Source organism: Agelaius phoeniceus, chromosome 6, assembly GCF_051311805.1.
Source record: "Agelaius phoeniceus isolate bAgePho1 chromosome 6, bAgePho1.hap1, whole genome shotgun sequence".
NCBI classification, from domain to species: Eukaryota; Metazoa; Chordata; class Aves; order Passeriformes; family Icteridae; genus Agelaius; species Agelaius phoeniceus.
Genome location: NC_135270.1, coordinates 39870941 through 39893769, shown reverse-complemented (window position 1 = coordinate 39893769; position 22829 = coordinate 39870941). Strand labels below are relative to the sequence as shown.

The 22829-nt window shown below is 35.4% G+C and overlaps 1 protein-coding gene across 3 annotated transcripts in view; it reads right to left on the bottom strand.

The window, feature by feature from the left end:
• MIPOL1 (mirror-image polydactyly 1) overlaps positions 1-22829 on the bottom strand; it is a 188123-nt gene that overhangs the window by 149441 nt on the left and 15853 nt on the right. For 2 of the 3 annotated variants that reach the window (XM_054635670.2, XM_077180461.1), the window contains exons 2-4: positions 9109-9154; positions 6516-6650; positions 5196-5275 (exon numbers count right to left, since the gene is read on the bottom strand). In XM_054635670.2, the coding sequence (XP_054491645.2) occupies positions 5196-5275; positions 6516-6520 (85 nt within the window). In that variant the 5' untranslated portion in view covers positions 6521-6650; positions 9109-9154. Of the gene's footprint in view, positions 1-5195; positions 5276-6515; positions 6651-7194; positions 7332-9108; positions 9155-22829 lie in introns of all 3 variants that reach the window. The other variant, XM_077180462.1, reaches the window with a different exon arrangement.

Genomic DNA, 22829 nt, shown 5'->3' with positions numbered 1-22829 from the left:
CATGTTTCCCTGTGCCCATTAATTATAGTGAAAATTCTCTTATCCAAATGTACTCAACCTCCCCTACCACACACAAACGATTAAAGCTTTGCTGAATTAAGAGTTCTAAACAAAATCCCAGAAAACTACAGCTTTAGAAGTAAAGAAAAATATTGCAATTTTAAGTATCTGACATAAAAGAAAGATCACTCTGCATAAAGTAGCTGTAAGACGCCTTGCCCCCACACCCTTTAGTCCAGTAGTGCTCTACTAAAGATGCAGGTGAACTCACAAATAAGAGTTGGCAATGCACTCCCTGAAGAACCTTTCCGTAATAATTTAAAAATATTTTGCTCTGAACTTAAGCCTCATTCTACCTGTTATAAAAATAGAAGTAATGAAGGTTTCTAAAGAAGAAAATAACCAAATACTTCTTGCACTTGTGCAAGGTCTTCTAAAGTTCCTTCTGAAGCACTACTTAAAAATTACTGTGGTAGTAAGTGCTGTTCTCTCTGAAGTACATTTCAAGACATTCTGAAGTTAGCTGCACTCATACTTTACACACTTAAGATTCAAAGTGCAATACTTCAAGGTGTGCATTCTCCCCATCCTTAGTGCTTGCAGCCCTCAGTGCAGATAAGGCCCTACATGTTTTGAGCGTACCATAAAGGGTTCAACAAAATCATATTCACAATACTGCAGTGAGTCAGGCAAGTACTGAGTATCTAGTTGTACTTCTGATGAGGAGTCTTTCTGCATGCAGTCTGGCTAAAAATGTGCTGTATTCTACCACTCAAAATGTACAAGGAAAGAAATGGAATGGAAAAAGAATAGATGAGAATTTATATGCATGAGGCATGATTATATTTATAGGAAAGACCAAGCAGTATTGGATGATTTTTCAGTTATCATTAACTCATTCTTATCTTCTAAGTTATGTCACGCTATTCCTTCTTCTTCCATGGCAGAGGTTTTCTTCATCTTCCATGCTTAATGTTGTTCAACAGTTACTAGGTTTTACTCATGAAAGTTCATCCTCTCAGCCTCTTTTCAGCCTTTTACATCATTCAGAGAACCTTGCAACTACTCTTGGCACTTTGCAAGGGGATCTGACAGCACACAGTGAGTTTGATGCTGAAAGCACAGCACACATTGAAGACACTGATCAGCTGAGCCATGTGGGTGTAGAGGACGCTGCCTCTCTGCATATTGTGTAGATTTTTCTGCATACAAACCACCCTTGCAATATTCAGGCCTTCTTTCTTTTCCAAGCAAACTGCACTTTGTTGCTAAAATTGGTAGGAGAGGGAGAACAGGCTCACAGTATCTCCTGTTGAGGCATGTAGAAGAAGAAAGAGACTTCACTATGACAAGTATGCTTAATTTTGCTTCTGTTACAGCCTTGAAAGAGGGGCTTTAGATTTGCTTAAGAGGGTTTACAGCTGTAGTGGGTACATTCTGGAGAAATGGGCAGCAGCACCTTTACCATTAGCTGCTTTTTTACCAACTAGAGCATTTACAGCACCATATTACCCTGGAGGCTTTCTTTACCCAATTCATCTTTGTGTGTGTCAAACTCACACAATAGGAATTCCAGACAAAAAAGTCCTTGTAATTAATACTGCAAAAACAAATCTACAAAAAAGCACATTAAAACCATTACACAACTAGAAGAGTTTTCTACTTGTAATAAGACAGTCAAAGTTACACAAAAAGATGATTTATTTTACTTAACCTTTGCACGTGACTACATTTCCTCCATTACCATGAATGTAAAACACCCCAAAAACCTACAGCTCACCAGCAGATAGAACACCTCCATCCCAAATTTCCCTGCACAAGCTGATTTTGCAGTTCTGTTCCAATCTACATTAACACAGCTCTTTAAAGCTAGTCTCCTCTGAACTAGTTTCCAAACATGCAATTTTGAAGTATATTTACAAGCTGCAATCATTCTTTTGAAGATATATGGAAAGTGCCTGTATGGATCATAACTAAAGTTGCCATCAAATTCTGAGAAGTGAAATTGGTTCACTGACTTACAATATATGCTTCAAGTAATGGCTTAGCAATATGTACATATTTATTTCTATGCTTGAAAAACATAATAACCACCTTTTAAGAAAGCAAACAACTTTGTCATTAAAAAAATCAATCTATTAATTTGTCTTAGGAATTCACAAATAAAAATTATACAATGATTTTAATTCTGGAGTCAGCAAAACTCTAATTTTGTTGTCAAAACAGACCACACAACACTTAAAATTCTAAGCCTTCTCCTAATTTCTGCCCTCTCCTTAAAGCATGGATGCTCATAAATATGACATAAGCCAAAACATTACAATAGTTAAAGACCATATAATACAGAAGTATAGCTGCACCTAATTAAACATGGTACATGAGTCAAATAAGACACAAATTTAACTCCAGCATTTGAACACTCACCACTTTCCAATCCTGGTAATGCTTCTGAAAAAGTGCCATATCAAGTCCTAAACGTATATGTAAGAAGAGAAACCACCCAGTTTCAGGTTCCCTCTTGTGTTTTCACAGAATTAATGTTTGTATAGTTCCCATCATGCATGGAAATCCTACTGAAGTAACAAGTCTTGCCCCAATGCAATGTGCTTCCCCACACCCACCATCACTGCAATGCAAAGATATGCACCTGTTTGCCAATACAAGTTTATTTTCATAATTGAATACTATTCTAGGCTGTCTAGCTTGGATCCTGAATATTTTTCATTTCTAAGTAGCACAGTCCACACTGGTCTGCTGCCAATGTTCCTGGTACATTCTCTCAAGTATCATTAGAGGGAAATGAAAAAAGACATTAACCTTCTATTAAAAACAAGAGAAAGAGTACATTTAAACTAGATACAAACACAAAATAACGAAACTTGCACACAAACTGTTCTTTAATTCTTCCTAATAGAACAGAACAGTGACAAAGTCTTCAATCCACACAGAAGTACCATACTCTAAACAACTCGGAAAGTTAAAAAGAAAATCTCACCTTTCAAACACTTCAGATACACTCCTCTTAAACACTACATTCCTTTCAAGTATTTTATTTTATAACATTGATTAACAGGTTACACATTATCCCACATAATCGCCATAAACCTACCACTTTGTATCTGATTTTTCTATTTCTTAAAATTCTCATTGCTTGACTGAATTTTCATCTAGTCAGATAAATTTAATGTCGTATTTGCTTTACCATCCTTATTTGTTGACAAATAATGTAATCTCCAATATTTCAGTATGCCATTAAAATTTTTAAATTATTAAACATTATAGGGTTATTCTAAACCCAGCTTTTAAACTTCCAAGTTACAAGAAAGGAAAATCTAAATACAGTACAGTACCAACTGCACAAAGGAAATATGTGAAGATGACAGAGCAAGCAGGACACAAAATAGTACACTCATCAGCACACACACTTACACAGAAAAGGCAAAGTTGCTGTGCTTAAGTAATACAATGAGAAAATGCACTAGAATATCTACCAAGCTCACATATTGAATATTATGTTGCTGAAATTGACCTATTATCTTTATGATAAGTGAATGTAATTTAACTGTTAGTACCCAAATTAAATTCTAAGAAAAAAAACTTTCTCATCCACACCAGTATGATAACAAATTTACCCATAATCCCTTTTTCTAACTTTGCCAGGAGCAAAAGCACAAAGAATTACACGACTTATTAATGATTATGCTAAATAAAAGTGTATAAATTTTACTTTTATTTATATGACAACTTCTGTTGGATACATGAAGTGTTAGCTTGGAAGAAGCAGCTGTCTAAACAGCACAAAATATTGACTTAATGCATCAGAAAAATAATACACATGAAACTCAGTAGCTACTCAGTTTCAAAAATATCTCTGAGCAGTAGCAGAACATAATTTCTTGCAATTAGACAGAATATATTTCACAGAGAATCAGTTTCATTTGCCTACTTTGGAAAACTTAACCTTTTGAACCATTCTTAGGGTATGCTGACCCCTAAAGGTCTAAAAATACTAAACCTGATTAAGCCATTACACATTTAAATTGTCAGAATACAATGCTCCACTAACTTACACCACCATGAATGTTTTTGTTTACAGAGTATATGATTCAAAAAACTTTTAAACTTCACTCAGTAACAGCTCAAAATGCCATAAATTAAAAGGGGTTTATAAGTAGTTTATTTTACAGAATAATATAGGTAGAAATTCCTTTACATATGAAAGAAAAGGATCAAAAATGAAGCATTTCTTCTTTCTTCTAAACAGACTCTCCATGAGAAATTTGACATTTATTATCTTTTGGGAGAGAATATATAGTATAAAACTCAAAAAAGGAAATGTACAATAAGCTATGAGGCTCTGATATAGAGGGAAATTTTGATGTTGACTAACCTAATCCATTTTGGATTTTTTAACCTACACAGAGTCACTTACTAGCAAAAATCCACTCTAAAGTGAGGATCTCTTTTTTATGTCTTTCCCTTCCTTCTACCTGTAACAATTTAGTCACAAGCTACTTCTGAAAATTCTCTTCTACAAAGTCAGTCAGTCATGAATGTACTCTCAAATTCAGTGGGGTTTTTTTCCCCTTAGGTTTCTGTCATGAAACATAGATGAATGTATCTGAGAACAATTATGTCTGGTCAATCAACTAAAAATAAAAAAAGATACTTGCATCCTGATGAAGATGAAAACTCCATCAACTGGAGAAGCTCCAGTTAACCAAAGTCACCTTTATCTCCAAGCCTTACCTTACTGTCTAAATTCAGTTGAGCTACTAATGAGAAACTCATTAATATTAGTAGATGGCTTAATCATACCCAAGCCAGGTGTGAATAGCTAAGAAAATTACTTTAAGACAGATTTTCAGATTTATTGCTAACAAAAAAAAAAAAAAAAAAAAAAAAAGTTGGAAAGTAAAGTGCAATGTACAGACTAAGAACTAAGAATTTAAACAAGTCTTCTGAAAGTTGTACAAAAACATTTTCAATAATCCAGAAAATAAAGGTGAAGCTTTATATTCATGTAGCTGCTCTCCAGTTACTGAAAGTTCTTTTAAGGAGCAGTATGTGGTTACTGGTTTTTTTTCTTTTCTTCCAAAGTCAGTCATATATCAGCAAGAACAAACACACTCCAGTCACTGCCTAGCACTGGTGTAACACCTAAGGTTCCTTATTAATATCTTTAAAGTCCCTACCTTTTGACCAGTTCTCCATTTGTTCCTCTGAACTTGTTTGATCTGGCACTGAATCCAGTTTTTGCTTGAAGGTTTCAGAGCTAAAATAAAACAAACTCTAGATAAATAAACTTGAAACAATATAATACACCTATACTTTGCCTTCATTTGACAGAAAATTTACAAAACAAATTATTTTAAATATTTATAGCAGCACAATGAAGTCTGCATACTTTAACAGCCAGGGAAAAATTATATTTCTCAGTAAAATATTTTTTCTTCACTCATCTAATTTTTATAATTGTTTGGTTCAGCTCTCTGTTGCATGTGATGTCTTTGTTGAAATATTTATTAGTTTGGTTTTTTCTTCTAGAGTCTGGTCTTGGAAGTACACATTACTGAGCACAGCCCAAATCACACCAAGCAGTCCTGCTGCAGACAAGACTGCTCCCTTTGGCAGTTATTACAGACAGTGGCATGTGCTTCACTTCACAGCATTCTTTCTCTACTTTTAATTTCCTAGATAAAATAAAGTGGTCCATGACCACTCCAACTCTGAAGTTCTTTCTGAACAGCTAAATAATGCATCCCAATATTTGCATGCATATTGCTTCAGATTATAGTTAATTCCACAGTTGCAATATTTCATATAATTAAAGATCTTCAAGAAGTAACCTCCAATAAGACTTACAGTAAAATGTTATGTCTACCAGGCATAATTTTGAGTGTTAAAAGATATGCTCTCTTATGTGTTAAAAATTTCGTTATACTCGTTATCGCAAGGAAATCTAAATACATTTGTAATCTTGGTAACATAGTAAACTTATTGTATTACTTACTCATGCACCTCTTTAAAAAATATTGTATATAGGAAAATTTTTATCCTTAACTCTGCATTGTGCTTATTTTGTATGTTTTCCCTGCTGCATTTTTTTATATTTATTGAAAAGATACATGTGCCTTGAAGATACAGTGACTAGATTATGAAAACACTCAGACAGTTGTCACTGTGCTGAAAAATGTAAGACATTAAATAAAAAAATTAAGTACCTATTTTACAATTCAAGCAAATTACACCAAGACACATATTCTAAATAATAAAGCAGCAGGAGAAATTATTTTGCCATACATCACCAAAAAAAGAGGATTATTTCATTTTTATATTTAAAATTGCAAAACAAAAATTAATTGTACAAACACTTTAGATTCAACACCAACACGAACACCAAACATTCAAGAAATACATATTTAGCTCATATTTGTTGTTGACTATAAATCTGCATGATAAAATTGCATAGGATTTGATGTGCTTAGGTCTTATCAAAAAATAAAAAAGTTCACCTCATATCGCAGAACACTGAGTCCCTTAAAAGAATCCCTCAAATGAAGCTGTACGCTTCTTCTTCAATTCTGTGTAACTGTGTTGATTTGAAGTTGGCAATCTTTTCCTAAGTTCCTCATTTACTTTTGGATTAGCTGAAAATATAGAGGGTTATTAATATCAAGAAATAGGTTTCTGTCAATGAAGCCATTTCCCTACATATTGCACAAAAAGGTTCATAATAATTGCAGTATTTTAATAAGGTATTCATATAGCAAGACATGAAGAAAATATGGTATTTAATAACCTCTGGAGTATTTTAAAACATGTCTTAGGGCCTTAATGTGTCTAGTAATATACTATTTAAAACCATAATTTTATCCCTCCACAATATACAGTCATTCTTCCTCGCCATTTACCCAGCTAATGAATGCCAGCAATTAGTAAAATGTAATCCCATTGCACAATCATTTTAATGCTTTTAGCACTCAGAAAAGTAAACACCAAATTAATACTGCTCAAGCCATATCAGATCCTAGCTGGAAGCAAGCAATTATAGTTCAGCTCCTCAGGTGTAATTAAATGATTGGAATGATTTAGTTCCATAAATGCAAGTTAATTCATAAGCAAGCAACAAATATACTGGGAGTAATTACAAGAAACATTGACAGTCTAAGCAGGGCATGTGCCTTTCTGTACCTGATATAGGAAAATGCTGCCCTCTCCCGGAAATAATAGACAATGGCACAGAAAAATTTATGACTGAAGTCAAGAGGCTCATTTTACAGACGCTGTCTTCATAGGTGAAATAGGTTCTGCTAACTGATAGGAATTTTCTGGTTTAAACATAGAGAAAATAAAAGTGGTTGATATCAGATAAAGGTCACCTATGGATCAAATTAAAATGGAAAGATTTTTAGGGCTTCCTACAATGTGCCAATTAACTTCCTCATAATTAAAAAAAAAAGTTAGGATACAGAACAAGAAAATATTCCAGACACTAAGTATTTAAACTGGTTGCTCTGAACACAAATACTGCAATAGGTAGCTGACTTGTGCACAACACTTCCTTGTCCTTCAAGATGTACCTTTACAGAAGGTATCTTGAACATAAGGTATTTTTAGAACCAAAACTTATTGAACCATCATTTTCCAGTGAGTGTTAAAAAGTCAGCATTTCAAAAATGATCAGAAGTGGCCATTAAGGTTTTCACACAAGGAATCATCAGAAAAATTGAATCCTATAAATCCTTACTTTCATTTGAAGACAATCTGCTAATAATCAATCTGTGTAATAATGAGAGGAAATTAAAAGCTAGAGATTAAAATAAAGTGCATTGGCAGACCGAGACAAAACTGAAAATACAAAATGAGACCATAACCCAAATGCTAGAGGTAATTTGAAATCTAATTTCCTTATTCACTATTCATTTATCCACCTTGTGCTAGTGTAAAACTACTAGGACACCATGAAAGAAAGTGAAAATAAAAAAGAAAATGTCCCTATCGGTTGAATATAAAATGCAACAGTCACATAAATTAATAGTTAAGTAGAATAATGAAAGAACTCTCAGACCTAACTGTCTACAGGAAAAAGGAATGCTTCCAAATGCTGCATATAGCAGCAAGGGCGATAAAATCACACACTGTGGTCAGTATATATCTGTTTTCCACACAGAGAAAGTGTAGGAAAGCTGATTCGGAAGCATTTGATCAATGTAAAAGCCTTAAAATTGTTCTTTACCAACAGCACTTTGGCATAAAAATATTTATTTTTTCCAGATCTTGGTATATTTCAAAACAAACCCAAGCTGTACACAAATATATTCGGTGTTACTTTACCTACCATGGAAAAGAAAAAAATTATTTTAAGAAGTCATATTATTAAAAGTTTAAAATGTACTGCACATTTGCTTTGCCCTTTGATGTCACAGTCCTATTTTTCTATTCAAATCTTGTACACTGTAAGTTAATTGCTTTTGGAAACTACTTATTATTCATGTAAAAATTAATGTGCCAATGTGTTTAAATCCTTTTAAATGACCATTCATGCATCTTTCTTCTTTAAGTACCAATGAAATCTGTCAAAGATATCAATGCAAGATGGTCTTAGACAAAGTTCTAATATAGATTTTTTCTGCTAACATAAGATTTTCATTTTCGTCAACTTTACTTAAATTCCATTAATTTTTTAAGCTGCTTTTAATAAATTCACAAGTAAAAAATTTTAGGCTCCATAGTCTGTCATTTGTGTTCCAGCTGACTTTATGAATATTAATAACAGTGTTATCCTGATTAAATAGGCTTCATATAAAATCCCTGTGAATCCTATAGCTCAGACATCTCATTTTTCCAACTCTTTATGAATTTGGATTCAGACATTAAACTGGAAAAAACCTAAAAAAACAGATTCAATGGTACATTGGTGTACCCTTAAGCAAAAAATTAGCTGTTCTAATGATTCAAATAATTAAAATTGATAGAACCACATATTGAGATTTCAGGCTTTCTGTACACATGCAACATATTTTAACTCTAATGAAAACATCAACACTTCACAGACAAGGGATTAAGAATCTATTATAAAATAATAATACCTGTCCTAATGCTTACCTTAAACAAACAGATGATATAATCTTGAATCTTCATACATGGAGTGCTGATTTGGAGAAGTATTTTCCAAAGAGAAAGAAATTACTATATGTTTAATTACATAAGCATACACATGAAATACATGAACATTCTAGTTTACCACAGGAGCCCAGTGAAAAACAGCATTAACTATTAAATGGTTCATACTTCAGGAAAACCAACCTTTTTCTTAAGAATATCAAATTGAAACACACAGGAAATACTAATATTATCCTAGGAGACTCATGCAGTCCCAGTTTCAAACCGTTAACTTTTTTCCATGCTTATATGTTTGAATTATTTACATCTATGACAGACAAAAATGGAAAATTAAGCTTACTGCATTGCCTTCACTTTTTTATATAGTGCTGACTGGAATGACTGTTTCCTCAGTCATTCAGGAAAATATTCTGCAAAAACACCATTAAAATACTTCGCCTTTCAGTTCCTTGGAATATGAATGGATTTTAGGAGAAAAAAAATCTAAACAAAGTAACAGCTTATTCAAAAGGATGTCATACCAATCCTTGTTCTAATTATTCCTCAGCACAAGCACTTCAGATGAATGAAATAAAAACAAGAGGTATATAAAAGTAACATATATCTGTGAGATAGAAAGCATACAGTGCTTTACTTGAGCAGTTCCAAATGGCTTTTATTACAGCTGTAGCAGAATTTCCTCTCTCTGAGGCAAAATCCCCAACCTCTTGAATGTCTGCAGAATAATAGACACTCTACACAGGAGCACCCCAAGGTAACTCCAACCCCACAAAGCACCACAGCAACACTAATGCCAATGCTTTCTCTCCCTGGGCAGGACTGAGAAGTCCATCTTCTAAGCTAGACTTCAGTTACTGAGTCCCCTCCTCAGGAACAGAAAGACTGCTGAGACCACTCTATGTGGAGACCCAATGACTGCAAACCCCCATTCCTTGGTCTTGCCTTGAGAGAATTTGAAGTCAATCACTGAATCATGGCCTTAGCTGCTCTGACATGGTGCAGACGTTTGCCGCTCTTGACCGAATTCACCCATTCTTCACAAAAAATCCTCCAATTCTGGAAGAGTTTTTCCACACAGAGGGCTATCCCACCTGCCCCACCTCTGGTGGAACAAGAGACCCCTTTACTCCTTGGAACAGCACTAAGCCTGTTTTTGTCCCCCTTAGAGGTGCAGTTAACAGTTGCCACTGACAGTGCAGGCATGATGTACCATATAGTTTATGAGGAGGGAAACAGAGAATGAATTTTAGCATTTTTCCCATAAGATTAATTAGATTGGCAGAATCTTCTAAAATATCCTGAAACGTTTTGCCTCGGGGCACACTAAACTAAAAAAAACTAACTTAGGAGGCTACTCTACATAAAAACCAGTTACCTTCTCAAAGCATTTCCCCAGGGAACAAACAGTCAGTTTTCTTAGCTCAGGTGGATGTCAAGTCTTGATTAAATGACACACTCCTCTAAAAAGAGTCCCATTTCCACTCTATCTTAGGAAACTTTATGGCATATTAGAAATCTAAGGCAACTCAAAGTAAGTTAGAACTAGTTTTGGACAGTTATAAAAACCCTAGTCAAAGGATAACAGTATTTTTTACAAATGGAATAATACTCATCTGTTAGATACTTAAAAGCTGTGAAATGAAACACACTTTGATTACAGAGATACTTATTTTATTGTATTGTATTCTATTACTTTTATTTGCTTTTAAATACAAATAGTTCATGCAAAATATTATGTCTCTTTTAAAAAGAATATAAAAGATAGACAAGTGGATTAACCTTAGAAATTGATGAATGCAGCATAAGTATTATTTCCAATTTATAAACTCTCACATCGCTAAAAAGAATTCAAGATTTTGGTTAATAAAAGTAACTTAATTATCTGGAAACTTGATAAAAACATTTCCCCAGAGGGCAGAGTGAAGCAGTTGTCCCTGACTTTTCTTCCCTGCTGATTCTTGACCCAAAAGGAAATAAGACATATGCAGTTGGTTTCAACTAACCTATATAAATAAAAAAAGATATGAAGAAACGGGATAATTTGCCTTTGTTGCTGCAGCAGTTTCTTCATATCATCACCACAAAATTTCCACCTGGTGCTTGTAATAATGGCATTTACTGTAGGGCAAAGAGTACTTATTGTCTTTGTCATGCTTTTGACAAAAGCACAAGAGGAGACACAAAAATGCATAAAACCAACTGGTTTATAATAGGTTTCACATATTCCTAAATTAAACTTAGTTGGATAAAGGACAAGTACTTTCCTCTTTATTTTTTCTCCCTAACTTGAACTAAGTGTCTTCAAGGGTCAATTCTCTCTCTGTGCATCAAGAAATGCTTATGTGCATATTAGCTAACCAACAGCACCCTATCTCTTCTGCCCTCTGATATATTCTCATTTTTACATTAACAAGCTTCATTTGTATTTTATTTACTAAACAATCCTCAGCATGGTCTGTTGTCTTCTTCCCCAGTTTGTAGCTGTCCTGTGTCCTCTAATTACTTTCTTTTTCCTTAGTTTTGTCTTCTCTTTGACAATACATGCCTTTTACTTTCCCCCTGCCCACTACCTCTTTGAAATGCAAAAAAACCTGTAGAGAATCTTGTCAAAATACTGTCTCCCTTTATTTGCCAGCTTTTCTCATGTGACACTCTATTTTCATTCTGATAATGAAACTATGACATGCTTTGATCAGGTTTGAACAGCCAAATCATTTAGCCATCCTTCAGTTTTGTTGTAAACTCTTCACTGGCCTTAAAACTCAGTATTATGTATCATATTATATATTGTTATGGACAGCCAGATATCAATTTCTAAACATTTAACAACCAGATTGTAATTTCCATAGCCTTTACAGATAGGAACAAATATGTGCATTTTAAACTAGAGATTGTCTTATCTGGAGCCAAAATAATATTTTAGTAGAATCAGCACAACATAGTGGTAAGGGCTACCTGCAGAGTACACTCTGTTGACAGGGTCCTAGTCAGCAGACAAAGGGAAGTCATTAACCCCCCCCCGCCCATTCGGCTCATCTGAAGTGCTGCATCCAGTTTGACCTGTTCATGGATATCCTGAACTAAGTCCAGCAGGTGATTCAAGATGATTAGGGCTCTGCAGGACATGAGTTATGAGGAGTTTGCAAGGGTTTGATTAGTCGGTTTTAAGGAGAAAAGGCTAAACAGGGATTTTATTGGGTTTTAGCTGCCTTGTGAGCAAATAAAGAGAAGACACAGATTCCAAAGAGAGACAAGCTCTAACACAGAAAACTTAGAGTTATGGGTAAGAGAAAATTTTTCACAGACAGGAAGGTCACTGGAACTAGTTGCTTAGAAAGGTTACAGAATCTCTATAGCTGGATATGGGCAAAACTCATCTGGTTATATCAACCCAATCTAACTTTGGAGATTGCCCCATTCTGAACTGGATGATATGCAATTCCTGCCTACCTATTTTGTTATTCTAAAGATTGCAACAAAACAAACCCACCAGAACTAGAATTCCTGTAACAGAAAATATACTAGGTTGCTTTCTGCTTTACAGGGTAGGTCAGTGGAGCCCTTGACCAACCACCAACCAAACACCAGTGAGACACAACCAAGGACCACCCATGTGGCAGACAGGCTAAATGCCAACAGGGAGGAAACAGTGCAATAGCAGCATGTGTACAGCATTTTGAGCCCTACTAGTCTTGAGCACCCAATTTTCTTCAGTTTACTACATGACTGGATGATTTGGCATAAGGCTAAGTGTCAAATATTGGTTTGCACATCATCCTTCAGTAAACCAAAAATGGAGCACTGATACAGTTATTTTACCTGTCTTTCTGAAAGCCCTGGCCGCAAGCCCCACAAAATCCATTCTTCCCCCAAACTTGTAAAAATGTCACTGTGGCTACAGAGCTCCAAAGCTAATGATGGAAATTATTCAAGAAACACGAGTCTACAGTGCTTATGTTTGCAAAATTAATTGTGTAGTATATTCAGTATACTGAAATTCCCAAATCCCCAAATCATAATTTCTTTTGTCACAGAACAAAGTTGCTAGCCCAGATTTTACCATAAAAGCAAGAATAAAATCACAAAACATTATATGCACATGAAAATGTGAAGTAGTAACTCAGTGCCAAATTAAAAAACTAGAACAAGTTATTTCTGCATTAAGCAGAAATTATGTCTTTCCCAAAAACATTCCAATTGTTTGGCTGCCTTCACAGAAAGAAGTAAGACTGAACGGAGACTCAATGAAGAAAAGCAGCAGAGAAGCAGAGAAACTTGATTTATCCAGCCAACTCTCATTTCTCAAGGTACCTTCAAATAGCACCATTTTTCCTGACAGTAAAAATAAAAAGCATAAAGGCAACAGTGTGGATATTGGAGCCTGACCAAGAACTATCATGAACACTGAACATGCAGAGGCCTGTCAGAAACGTGCCAACCTTTCAAGATTCAGTCCTGTACATGGGGACTGAGAGGGGCCTGTTGGTTTCCTGCAGGGGAATACAGACCACCAGTTATGTATCTGTCAGGCTGTTTTAAACAGCACGAAAACACAGATGTGCCTCCACGGCTGTCATAAAGCAGCACATCCAGTGCACTCTTTCTACCCAAATAATGCAACTGCTCCAATTCTATACTGTGTGCTGCAGCTGAGGAAAGGAATCACATCACCTGAAATTTCACAAGCTGAAAAACTCAGAGAAATAAAATAACGTTGACTCCACATTAGCCCTATTTGCTCTTTACAAGCAAATAACTACCCTTTTCTTAGACAACTACCTGAAAAGAAAGCTATCTTTCACTATAAGCATAATTGCTCCCTTAACCATGCTTGCTCAGCAGTAAAAGCATAGGAACATAGAGTGTTGCTCAGGTGTGAACACATACATTTTGACTCAATAACCACACAGTCTTGCCCGAACTTCAGATTTATTTTTGGTAAGATTTAGCAACTAGATCCAGTACACAGTGCCTTCATTGACTATGAATAGGCAACTTCACCCTTTGTAAGCAAGAAGTGGAAGTTACAGAAAAATGGCACACATCAGGATGTGTCCAAAGAAGAGCAACAAAGGGGGAAAGGTCTAGAGCACATGTCTTATGAGGAACTGCTGAGGGAGCCGTGATGCTTAGCCTGGAGGAGGGGAGGCTGAGAGAAGACCTTACTGCTTTCTCCAACTGCCTAAAAGGAGGCTGTAGTGAGGCAGGGGTCTGTCTCTTCTTCCAAGTAACAATAGGTCAAGAAGAAATGGTCTCAGGTTACATGAGAGAAGGTGTAGATTAGATATTAGGGAAAATTTCCTCACAGAAAGGTTTGGCAAGATTTGGAACAGGCTGCTCAAGGAAGTGGTGGAGTCACCATCCCTGGATGTATTTAAAAGATGTGTAGATGTGGTTCTAGGGAATATGGTCTAGTGGTGGTCTTGGCAGTTCTGCATTAACGGTTGGACTTGACGATCTTAAATGTCTTTTCCAACCTAAATTATCCTATGATTTTACATTTGCTACACTCCAACAACAACATTTCTGAGCATTTTCAGCCCTTAGGCATTGACTGTGTGCTCTACAACATGCTTAACATGCATGATATATAGCATGCCTTATGTGCAGTTGCTTATTTAGGTATGATTACTATGTCAGTGATTTTGGAAAATAATCAATATGCTTCCCTGAAATTTATTGCAATATCAAAGAAATCTGAAAATTAGCACAATTCAAAATAACAAGCTACGCATTCAGAAATGATCTTGGACTACCAGAGAAGAACAAGATATTCTGAGGTGGGCCAAAACTCAATGAGAACCTCAGAGATTCTCAACCTGTTGAGAATGTCCAGAATTTAAATGTAAGCTAAAGACAGAAGAGGCTAAACCTGCAAACATTCAGCACCATGGCAATTGCTCCACTGTTTCTTGATGTTGCACCAACAATGAAAGGTACAAGATTAAAAGGAGTCACCATAGACTGCAAATCAGTGCCAGGCAGTTGAAAATCACAAAGAAACAAGCAAACAACAACAAAAAGAAAAAAATAAAAGGAAAAAAAAGAGGCATTAGCTGAAGTTAGATCATCAGTCACAAACCAGATATTTCTGACACTGGATCAATTTCCCTGCCAAACTTAAAGAAAGCAATGCAAAACATAATCACATATGAGGATACCAATCAAACTTCTGCTTTTATTTAACACCATATTTATCCTTTAACTCTTGTTTTGAAAAGATCCAAAACCTTCTCTCAGCTGATATGTACATAAAATGTCAACTTTACCCAGTAGGCAGGAAATTCCTGCTGTAAAAAAAAAAAATCTGTCTAAAATGTTAAAAGTTACAAACAATGGAAAACTTAGTTACAAAAGGTCTTCCAAAGGAAGGTGCAGAACAATTTTAAACACAAGCAGAAATGTCAGAACACAAACATGAAAACTCTGTCATTTCAGCCAATGAAATAGTCTAGTTTTTTTTTTTTTAATTTAATATTCGAATATATGGATCATTCACATTCTTCAATCTTTTGATTATTTATAATGATATGCAACACACGGAATGAAGAAGCTGGACAAATATGTTTTTTAAAAAACTCAAATTTGTTCACTGGATTTTGAAGAAAGTTCCTTCTAAACCCTTAGTAAGCACATTATTCAGCCAAAACCATGAAAGCAATTTACAGTGGAGAAGCCCTAAAGAATTCTTCTGAGAATATAAACTACAAAGAGTTTCATATAAGTTGTGGGTCACACAACTGAGAGAAAAACTTCTTAGGGGTTCTGAGTGTTAACATCAGATTCTCTCTACACAGACAAATGGAGAAAAAATCCTAGAAAAATTCAGGACCTAGGAGTATCTTGCAGTTTTCAGCAAAATTATTCTCTTTGGAATTTTTTTTTTTTGGTAAGAGAAAACAGATGGATGTTTTATTCTTTCTTACAAGTTTATCTATATTCCAATACCTTGCATTAATTATTCCTTGATTGATCAAGATACATTCATGCTTTCATTGCCAAAACACTAGAGCTGAGACAGCAGCTGAATATTGGCCCCAGACCAGTTATTCCTGGGTGGAGCAAAGAAGTTCTAAATCCATTTACTACATGAAGGAAGAAAAAGCCTTCCTTCATACTTCTGAAATCCAGGCTCATTTTGATGGCTACTTTCCCTCACACATAATTGCGCTGAATATTTTGAGGCTTCTTTGTCAGATGTTGTAGTTATTATGTAGTTCGCTGTTTGGCATCACTAAAAGATAAAAAGAAATCAAGACTTCATAGCTGTAGAAGTGTAGGTAAAATACAAGATTTTAAAAAAGGGAACATCTGGCCAACAGTTCAAATGCTCAGAATAATTCTGAAGGTATTCCTGGACATTGTGAAGTTGCAAGACTTGCAGGCTACACAGTTTTATCTCCCCTTTCATGCTGAAGGAACACCTTACAAAGTTAGGAATGTGCACTACTGGGGCATCTATGCTTAATTATAACATTAAGAAAACTCCTAAATAACTTCCTATTTCAAAGTCCAACTGAGAGGAACGAAGAAAGTCTTCTGAAATATTTTCTGAAACTCATTATAAATGAAAGCAGCTTTTTTTAGTGTTGTGCTTTCGTAACTCCTTACTGTCAAAGGCAAATCTTAACATGTCCAGACTTAAATGGAAAGAAAAAAAGGAAAAGCATAATTTTTCTGGTACAATTTATGACCCTTTGACACTGCTTTTAGTGGTCTTCATCTTCAACTTCTTTTAATCCCTTCCAGAGTTTAAAGCCACAATATCTAATCAGTTATATCTGTTCATATCTCTGCTTATCCAAAGAAGGTATTCCACTGTCCTCAGTTTTTCAGCTGGACTGTGCATGTGCTGAGCAGTCAGGTTTGGAAAAGGAGGTGTTGTGAAAAGGTTGCTGTTTTTGCAATAACTTGCTGTCTGCCTGAAAAGAGTTAAGCGAATTCAATTTAATTTACTCACCACACTGAACTTTATGGAGGTGTAAGATTATTTTTGGTTTTTTATCAAGGATACTATATATAAACTAAACCTAAGGAAAAGGTAGTTCAGTATTTATAAGGTTTTCCACAGTGGTTTCAGGACAGATTGAAAAAACACACCTATACTCAGACATCCATTAATAGTCACCTTCATAAAATCCTGTTCCTAAAGACATTTGAAAAGTCCAGAGGCTCCATGCTCTGGGGTCATGCTCTGATCACATTTTTCTTTAATCAGATGAGCTAAAAGTTTTTTTCAAAACATTTTTGATAACATCTGATATTTTTTATGAACTTCTTTATAACTGGAGTTTAACATTAATCTGAATGAATTTCTATAGCATGTGGAACAAAATTTTTCTTTTATTTACAGTATAATTTCTGCATTACTAAACAGTGACACTTTCACACATAATTATATTCTACAGGATTACAGTTTAAAAAAATCCATCACTGGTTTTATTACATGTGGGATTTTTAAGAGCTGAAGATGTACAGATAATTCTTTATTTCCCCAACCTCCCTAATGATCTGAATCCCTGTACTATTGGAAAGAAAGTGTCATATGTTACACTAAAGGGATTCTCAATAAAGTAGCTAGTTTGATTTTATTTTTGGTTGTTGCTAACTTTTAAGGTAAATTTGGATACAACTGGAGGGGAACCTCACTATGAAAGCAGTCTATGCTATTTATAGTAAGTTTTCTCTCCAGTGCAAGACAGTGAATGTTTGCCAAAAGAATTGTACATCCAGGAGGGTTTTTGAAATATGAAAGATACTTTTAAACTATGAAGAGAATTATAATTTTTGCCTAATATTTAGTAACCTTCAGATACTGTAATTCCACTTCAGATCCTGGAAAAACATTCCGGAGACAAATATTAGTCTACCACTGGATAGTGAAGAGGAGGAACAAAATTACATTTCAAGGGGAAACTGTTTTAATTAGAGTTACCTTGTACACCTGCACAGCAGTCACCTTCAGTACATTGTGCAAAGTGTTACACCCCACAACTCTGTTTATTCTTGGTACCATCAAATTCTGAGTCCATAAAGCAAGAAGTTCAAGACTGCACCCAAGCATATTTAGATCACCCTCCATTTATGCTGCTGTAGTGCAGAAAACTAACTTAAACACCCTTTACTGGTTGACTGTACATGCCACAATAACAGTCTCTGGAAACACCCAGGGCACCCTAATCCATAACCTTTATGACAAAGGAATCCTTCATGGATGCTTCATTCTTTTATATTTCAGGATACATGAACCAACAGGTGGACAGGGTCCATTACTGCCCTTTCATAAGTGCATTGAATCAGGAATTTTCTCACTATGATCCTGAAAGAAATCCAATTGTATCAAAAAAGGAAGGTGAATCTACTCTCACAGGTAGCTGTACTTCTGTACAGCTATTTCTGTATCTGTACTTCTGCAGACTAATAAATTTTCAGCATTTGGAAAGACAGCCTGATTACATGGAAGAAGACCTCAGTGATCTCATCATCAGCCCAGCAGATAAAAGCTGCCTGTGCAGAAGCTTACCAAGCACTATACCAGAACTCCATAGTTGTTGAACCACTCAGCATGCAAAACCATTTACCCTGAATCCTACCTGAGAAATCAAAGATCAGATTCTGACCCCGCAGCACTGGCCCTTCCTTGGCTGAAGCAGAACGAGCTACGAACTTATAAAAAACTTACAATTCTGGAAGAAAACAAAAGACCATTTGTAATGCCAGCACTTACCTGGAAGAGCTGCTCAGTGACACCAGTTCTTTACCCTGTATGAGCTGCTCAGTGACACCAGTTCCTCACCCTATGTGGAGTCACTACTCATTGCCACAACTCTCTGATGTAATCTAACTGTGTAACAGTGTGTAACAGACTGAGTAACAGTGCAAATTCCTGACCTCAGCGACACTGGCGCTTTGACAGAAGCCCAAAAAGCTGGACTTAGTAAAAAGCAACAAGTGCAGAACACTGTGCTGTAAGTAAAGTCAGTTGATAAAGTCATGTTTTGGAAGCTACCACTCGTGAAAAATGCCCAGCTTGATGAAATACTCGTCAGGTCTAGTAACACTTTTCTGTGAAGTGGATGCGATGTCAAGGACTCTGTTTTTTATTGTCCTAGGACTCAAAAGCTCCAATACACTACACATGAAAAACTCATCACTGAGCACTACAACTTATTTATTAGATGTGTGTGGTAAGGTGAATGGCAGCCATTTCAGTTCACATATTCCAAATTCTGACTTGAAGTTCAGTTACTGAGAGGGTGTCCTCTTCTTCAGTTCAAGCTGATCCAGCTCAGGTACCTGACACAGAGTTGCTTCTGTGAGAACCTAGAATGTTATGTTATTGTCCTTTCCAGTCTGAAAAATAGTTACATTTCCTTCTCTTGAAGATATACCAGAGATTTGATTCTGGAAAAAATAAGCCTTCCTGATAGGAAGTAACTTATTGCAGAAATGTACTCTTAAATCATGGGCTCCACCATCTACATGACATTTGGATCCATCAACTACATCTCCAGCATGTGCAAGACCCTTTGAACAGGGCCAATCTAATTTCACAGTGTTACAGCGACAACAGATCCAGCCTCACTCACAATCCTCAAGTAAGTTTTGCATTAATCTCTACTTAGCAAAGGTATGTGAATTTGGCTACAGATAATATATGGGAGGATGCTGAGAGCATTGATACCTATTCACTCCTTTGAACACCCAAAACTACTCTAACATAATAATGCAAGTAAAGAATGTGTAGTAGGAAAGACGCTGCCTATCAGTTTCATTTTATTCACTTCGTATTTCTGCAGTAGCAATGTGTTTTGCAAGTGAAGGGGTTTCCTTTTACTGACCTTGGCATTCATCAGGACCATACTGTGATTTATATAGAGAATTCCAGGCCTTTATCTGATCTTATAAATAAATGTAAAATACATAAAACAATTATCCTAATGTAAAATTGAATTTTATCTCTCTGTAATCAGCTTTTGTCTATGATACATATTTCTATGTTTGAATACAATTCAAAATTAATAATGGGTATAATTTATTTTCTGACTTTTCATTATCTTGACATTTTAACAATCTTTTTTTTATATACTCAGGCTTTAGTTTTATCTAGGGCTTCAACCCCACAGTTCCTTTTTAGACATGTACAATGTGTCTTTCAGAATATCCATTCAAGGAATAAGCCTTGCTTATTCCTGCTAAAAGAACACACTGGCCATTTAACACACCAAGAAAAATTAAAAAGAGCAGGGCTTTATAACAAAGAAAAACACCAGATTAAGAGAGAAAATTTAGCACTGCATGTAAATGACAGGAAAAAAACGTATTAGAAGAAATCACAAGTCACAGTGAAGAATTAGAAGTAAAAACTAGAGTTCTGAAATTGGTGGTTCTGGAAAATTAGTAACAGACAGCTTAGATATAATTTTTTAATAGCTAAGAGAGACAACCAAGGAAATCTTCCTATTAAAGGGCAGTCACAACTTTATATTGAATGCCATAGCATTAACAATTTAATATAGAGATTAGTCTTATCTGGACATGAGGCTTTCAGTACTTTACAAGTAATTTTTTGGCCTTAAATGTAATTTATAGATATTCACCAATCTAATAGTTTACTTTCTTTTCTTAATTCAATTAATTAACTTCAACTAACCATCCTCAATGTTTTACTACCTCAGATATACACAGGTTGACTTCAAGAAAGTATGTCTCAAGTCAAGCTCTCACCACCATGTAAGGCTTACCTAGACTTCATAAGGAATTGCTACAGTTTACACAGAAGACTTCATTTAAATCAAAAAGCTCAGAATTAGAGATGGTCAGACAGGAAATGAAAAAAAAACAAAAAAAGACACAGACATACACAATACAGCATTAGAGAATATCTTAGAAGGATTGTAATGAGTAAATACCCAGAATGTCACGACTATATGGGCTGACAGCAGAAGTGTCACTTTCCATGCAGGGCAAGAAGTCCACAGCCACTCTGCACAAAGCCAGCCTGGCCACACCACAGCTGTCAGTGCTGCAGCAGTGGGATTCCTTCACGTCTGCAGCAAAGGAAGGTGCTCACTGGGCCTTTGTGATTAGAGGAGGAATGTGATAACCACGGTGGTCTAGACTGCTACAAGTAAAAACAACCTGCCCCAAAATGAGTGGTCCTTGGTCTGAAGTGGCTGTGGTCAGGATGAGGCATGTTTAGGAGGCAGTCCCTCGAATACTTGTGATAAACACATGTGGAGAAAATAACACGAAAGAACAGTGTGGTTAACTGAATAAAAGGTTAAAGAAAATAAACAGTATTTTTGCAGCTTAGCATTTATTTGTGAACTGCTGGTGCAACTCTATGCTTGACAGAAAAGCTATGAGGCTTTTGGTAGCTTGACAAGACAATCTACAAGCTTGAATGAAATGTTCAGCTTAAGGAATTAGAATAAATCTGATGACTGATGTGCTACTGAACGTGACAGACTGTCATCTGTTTTAAACAGGATCTCTGTAGGATGTACTGAAAGCAAAATTTTCCCATTACCTTAAACATACTAAGACTTTTCCCAATGAATTCTGGCTAATCTATTAAGACAAAAGATCTCCTCAAACTCTTGGCATTTCAGTAAAATAATGAAATAGCCATTTGGTTTACTTGCATAATTAATTCATGCTGACACTGTACTTCTGTTATTAATTCACAACCAGTCACAAATGTATACAATTAAAAAAATTATTCTAAATTCCTGAATTAACTATAAAAGTATAAAATATGCACAATAAAAAATTAAAGCAGCCTATCTAAACACTATTTGTAGACAGACTTTCACATGTAGAAATATCAAATTGTTTATCTGTTATCAAAGTGGATTTCATACAAAAATAGGTACAGCTTAATAGCTTTTGAAAATCAAGAAAAAATTATCAAAAGACCTACAGTCAAATGGTATTACAACACATAGTTAGTGATATATTAAAAAAAACAAACAACCAACTTTAGTTTTAGTTTGGCCTAAAATCCTAAAAAATTTTAAACCATTAATTTAATGATATACAGAGACACACATATAAACAATGTAAAACCACATAAAAATCCTTGGAATGCAATTTATGCTATTTTAAAAACCATATAAGCAAAAAAAAAACTTTGGCAAGATCTAGGCTGAAACAAGAATATCCTTCCTCTACATAAATAGTCCCTGTAGGAATTACTGAGGTGTTTTACCATCTCCTTATCCGAGAGATAATGACTCAAATCTGTCCGACAAACACAAAATATGGAAAAAAGGATTTTGTGCCATCCACCTGGAATCTGTACCTTAGATACAGGGAATGGGCAAAACTGCTCACTGGTGGATAAAGCACAGTAACATCAGTTTGAACTGATGTTTCGAACAATGTATTTGCAAAGCTGAGCAGGGAAGTCAGCACAACTCCTCAGCTCCAAAGGGGAATACAATCCACCTGCAAAGGGGAATAAGAATGAAACCACTCCCATTGTCATTCAACCTTCAGAAAAGGCTAAGTGTCAGAAGTGTATATAATTTAAAATACATTAGCTATCAGGGTAATTTCCCTCTTGGTTAATTGGTTTTCAATTATAATTTCATATAACACATTTCTAAGAACGAATAGTCCATATTGCTTAGCTCATAAATGCAAGTATTAGACAGATTTACCTTGCTAGTTCTCTTTACTGCTATACCAGAGCATCA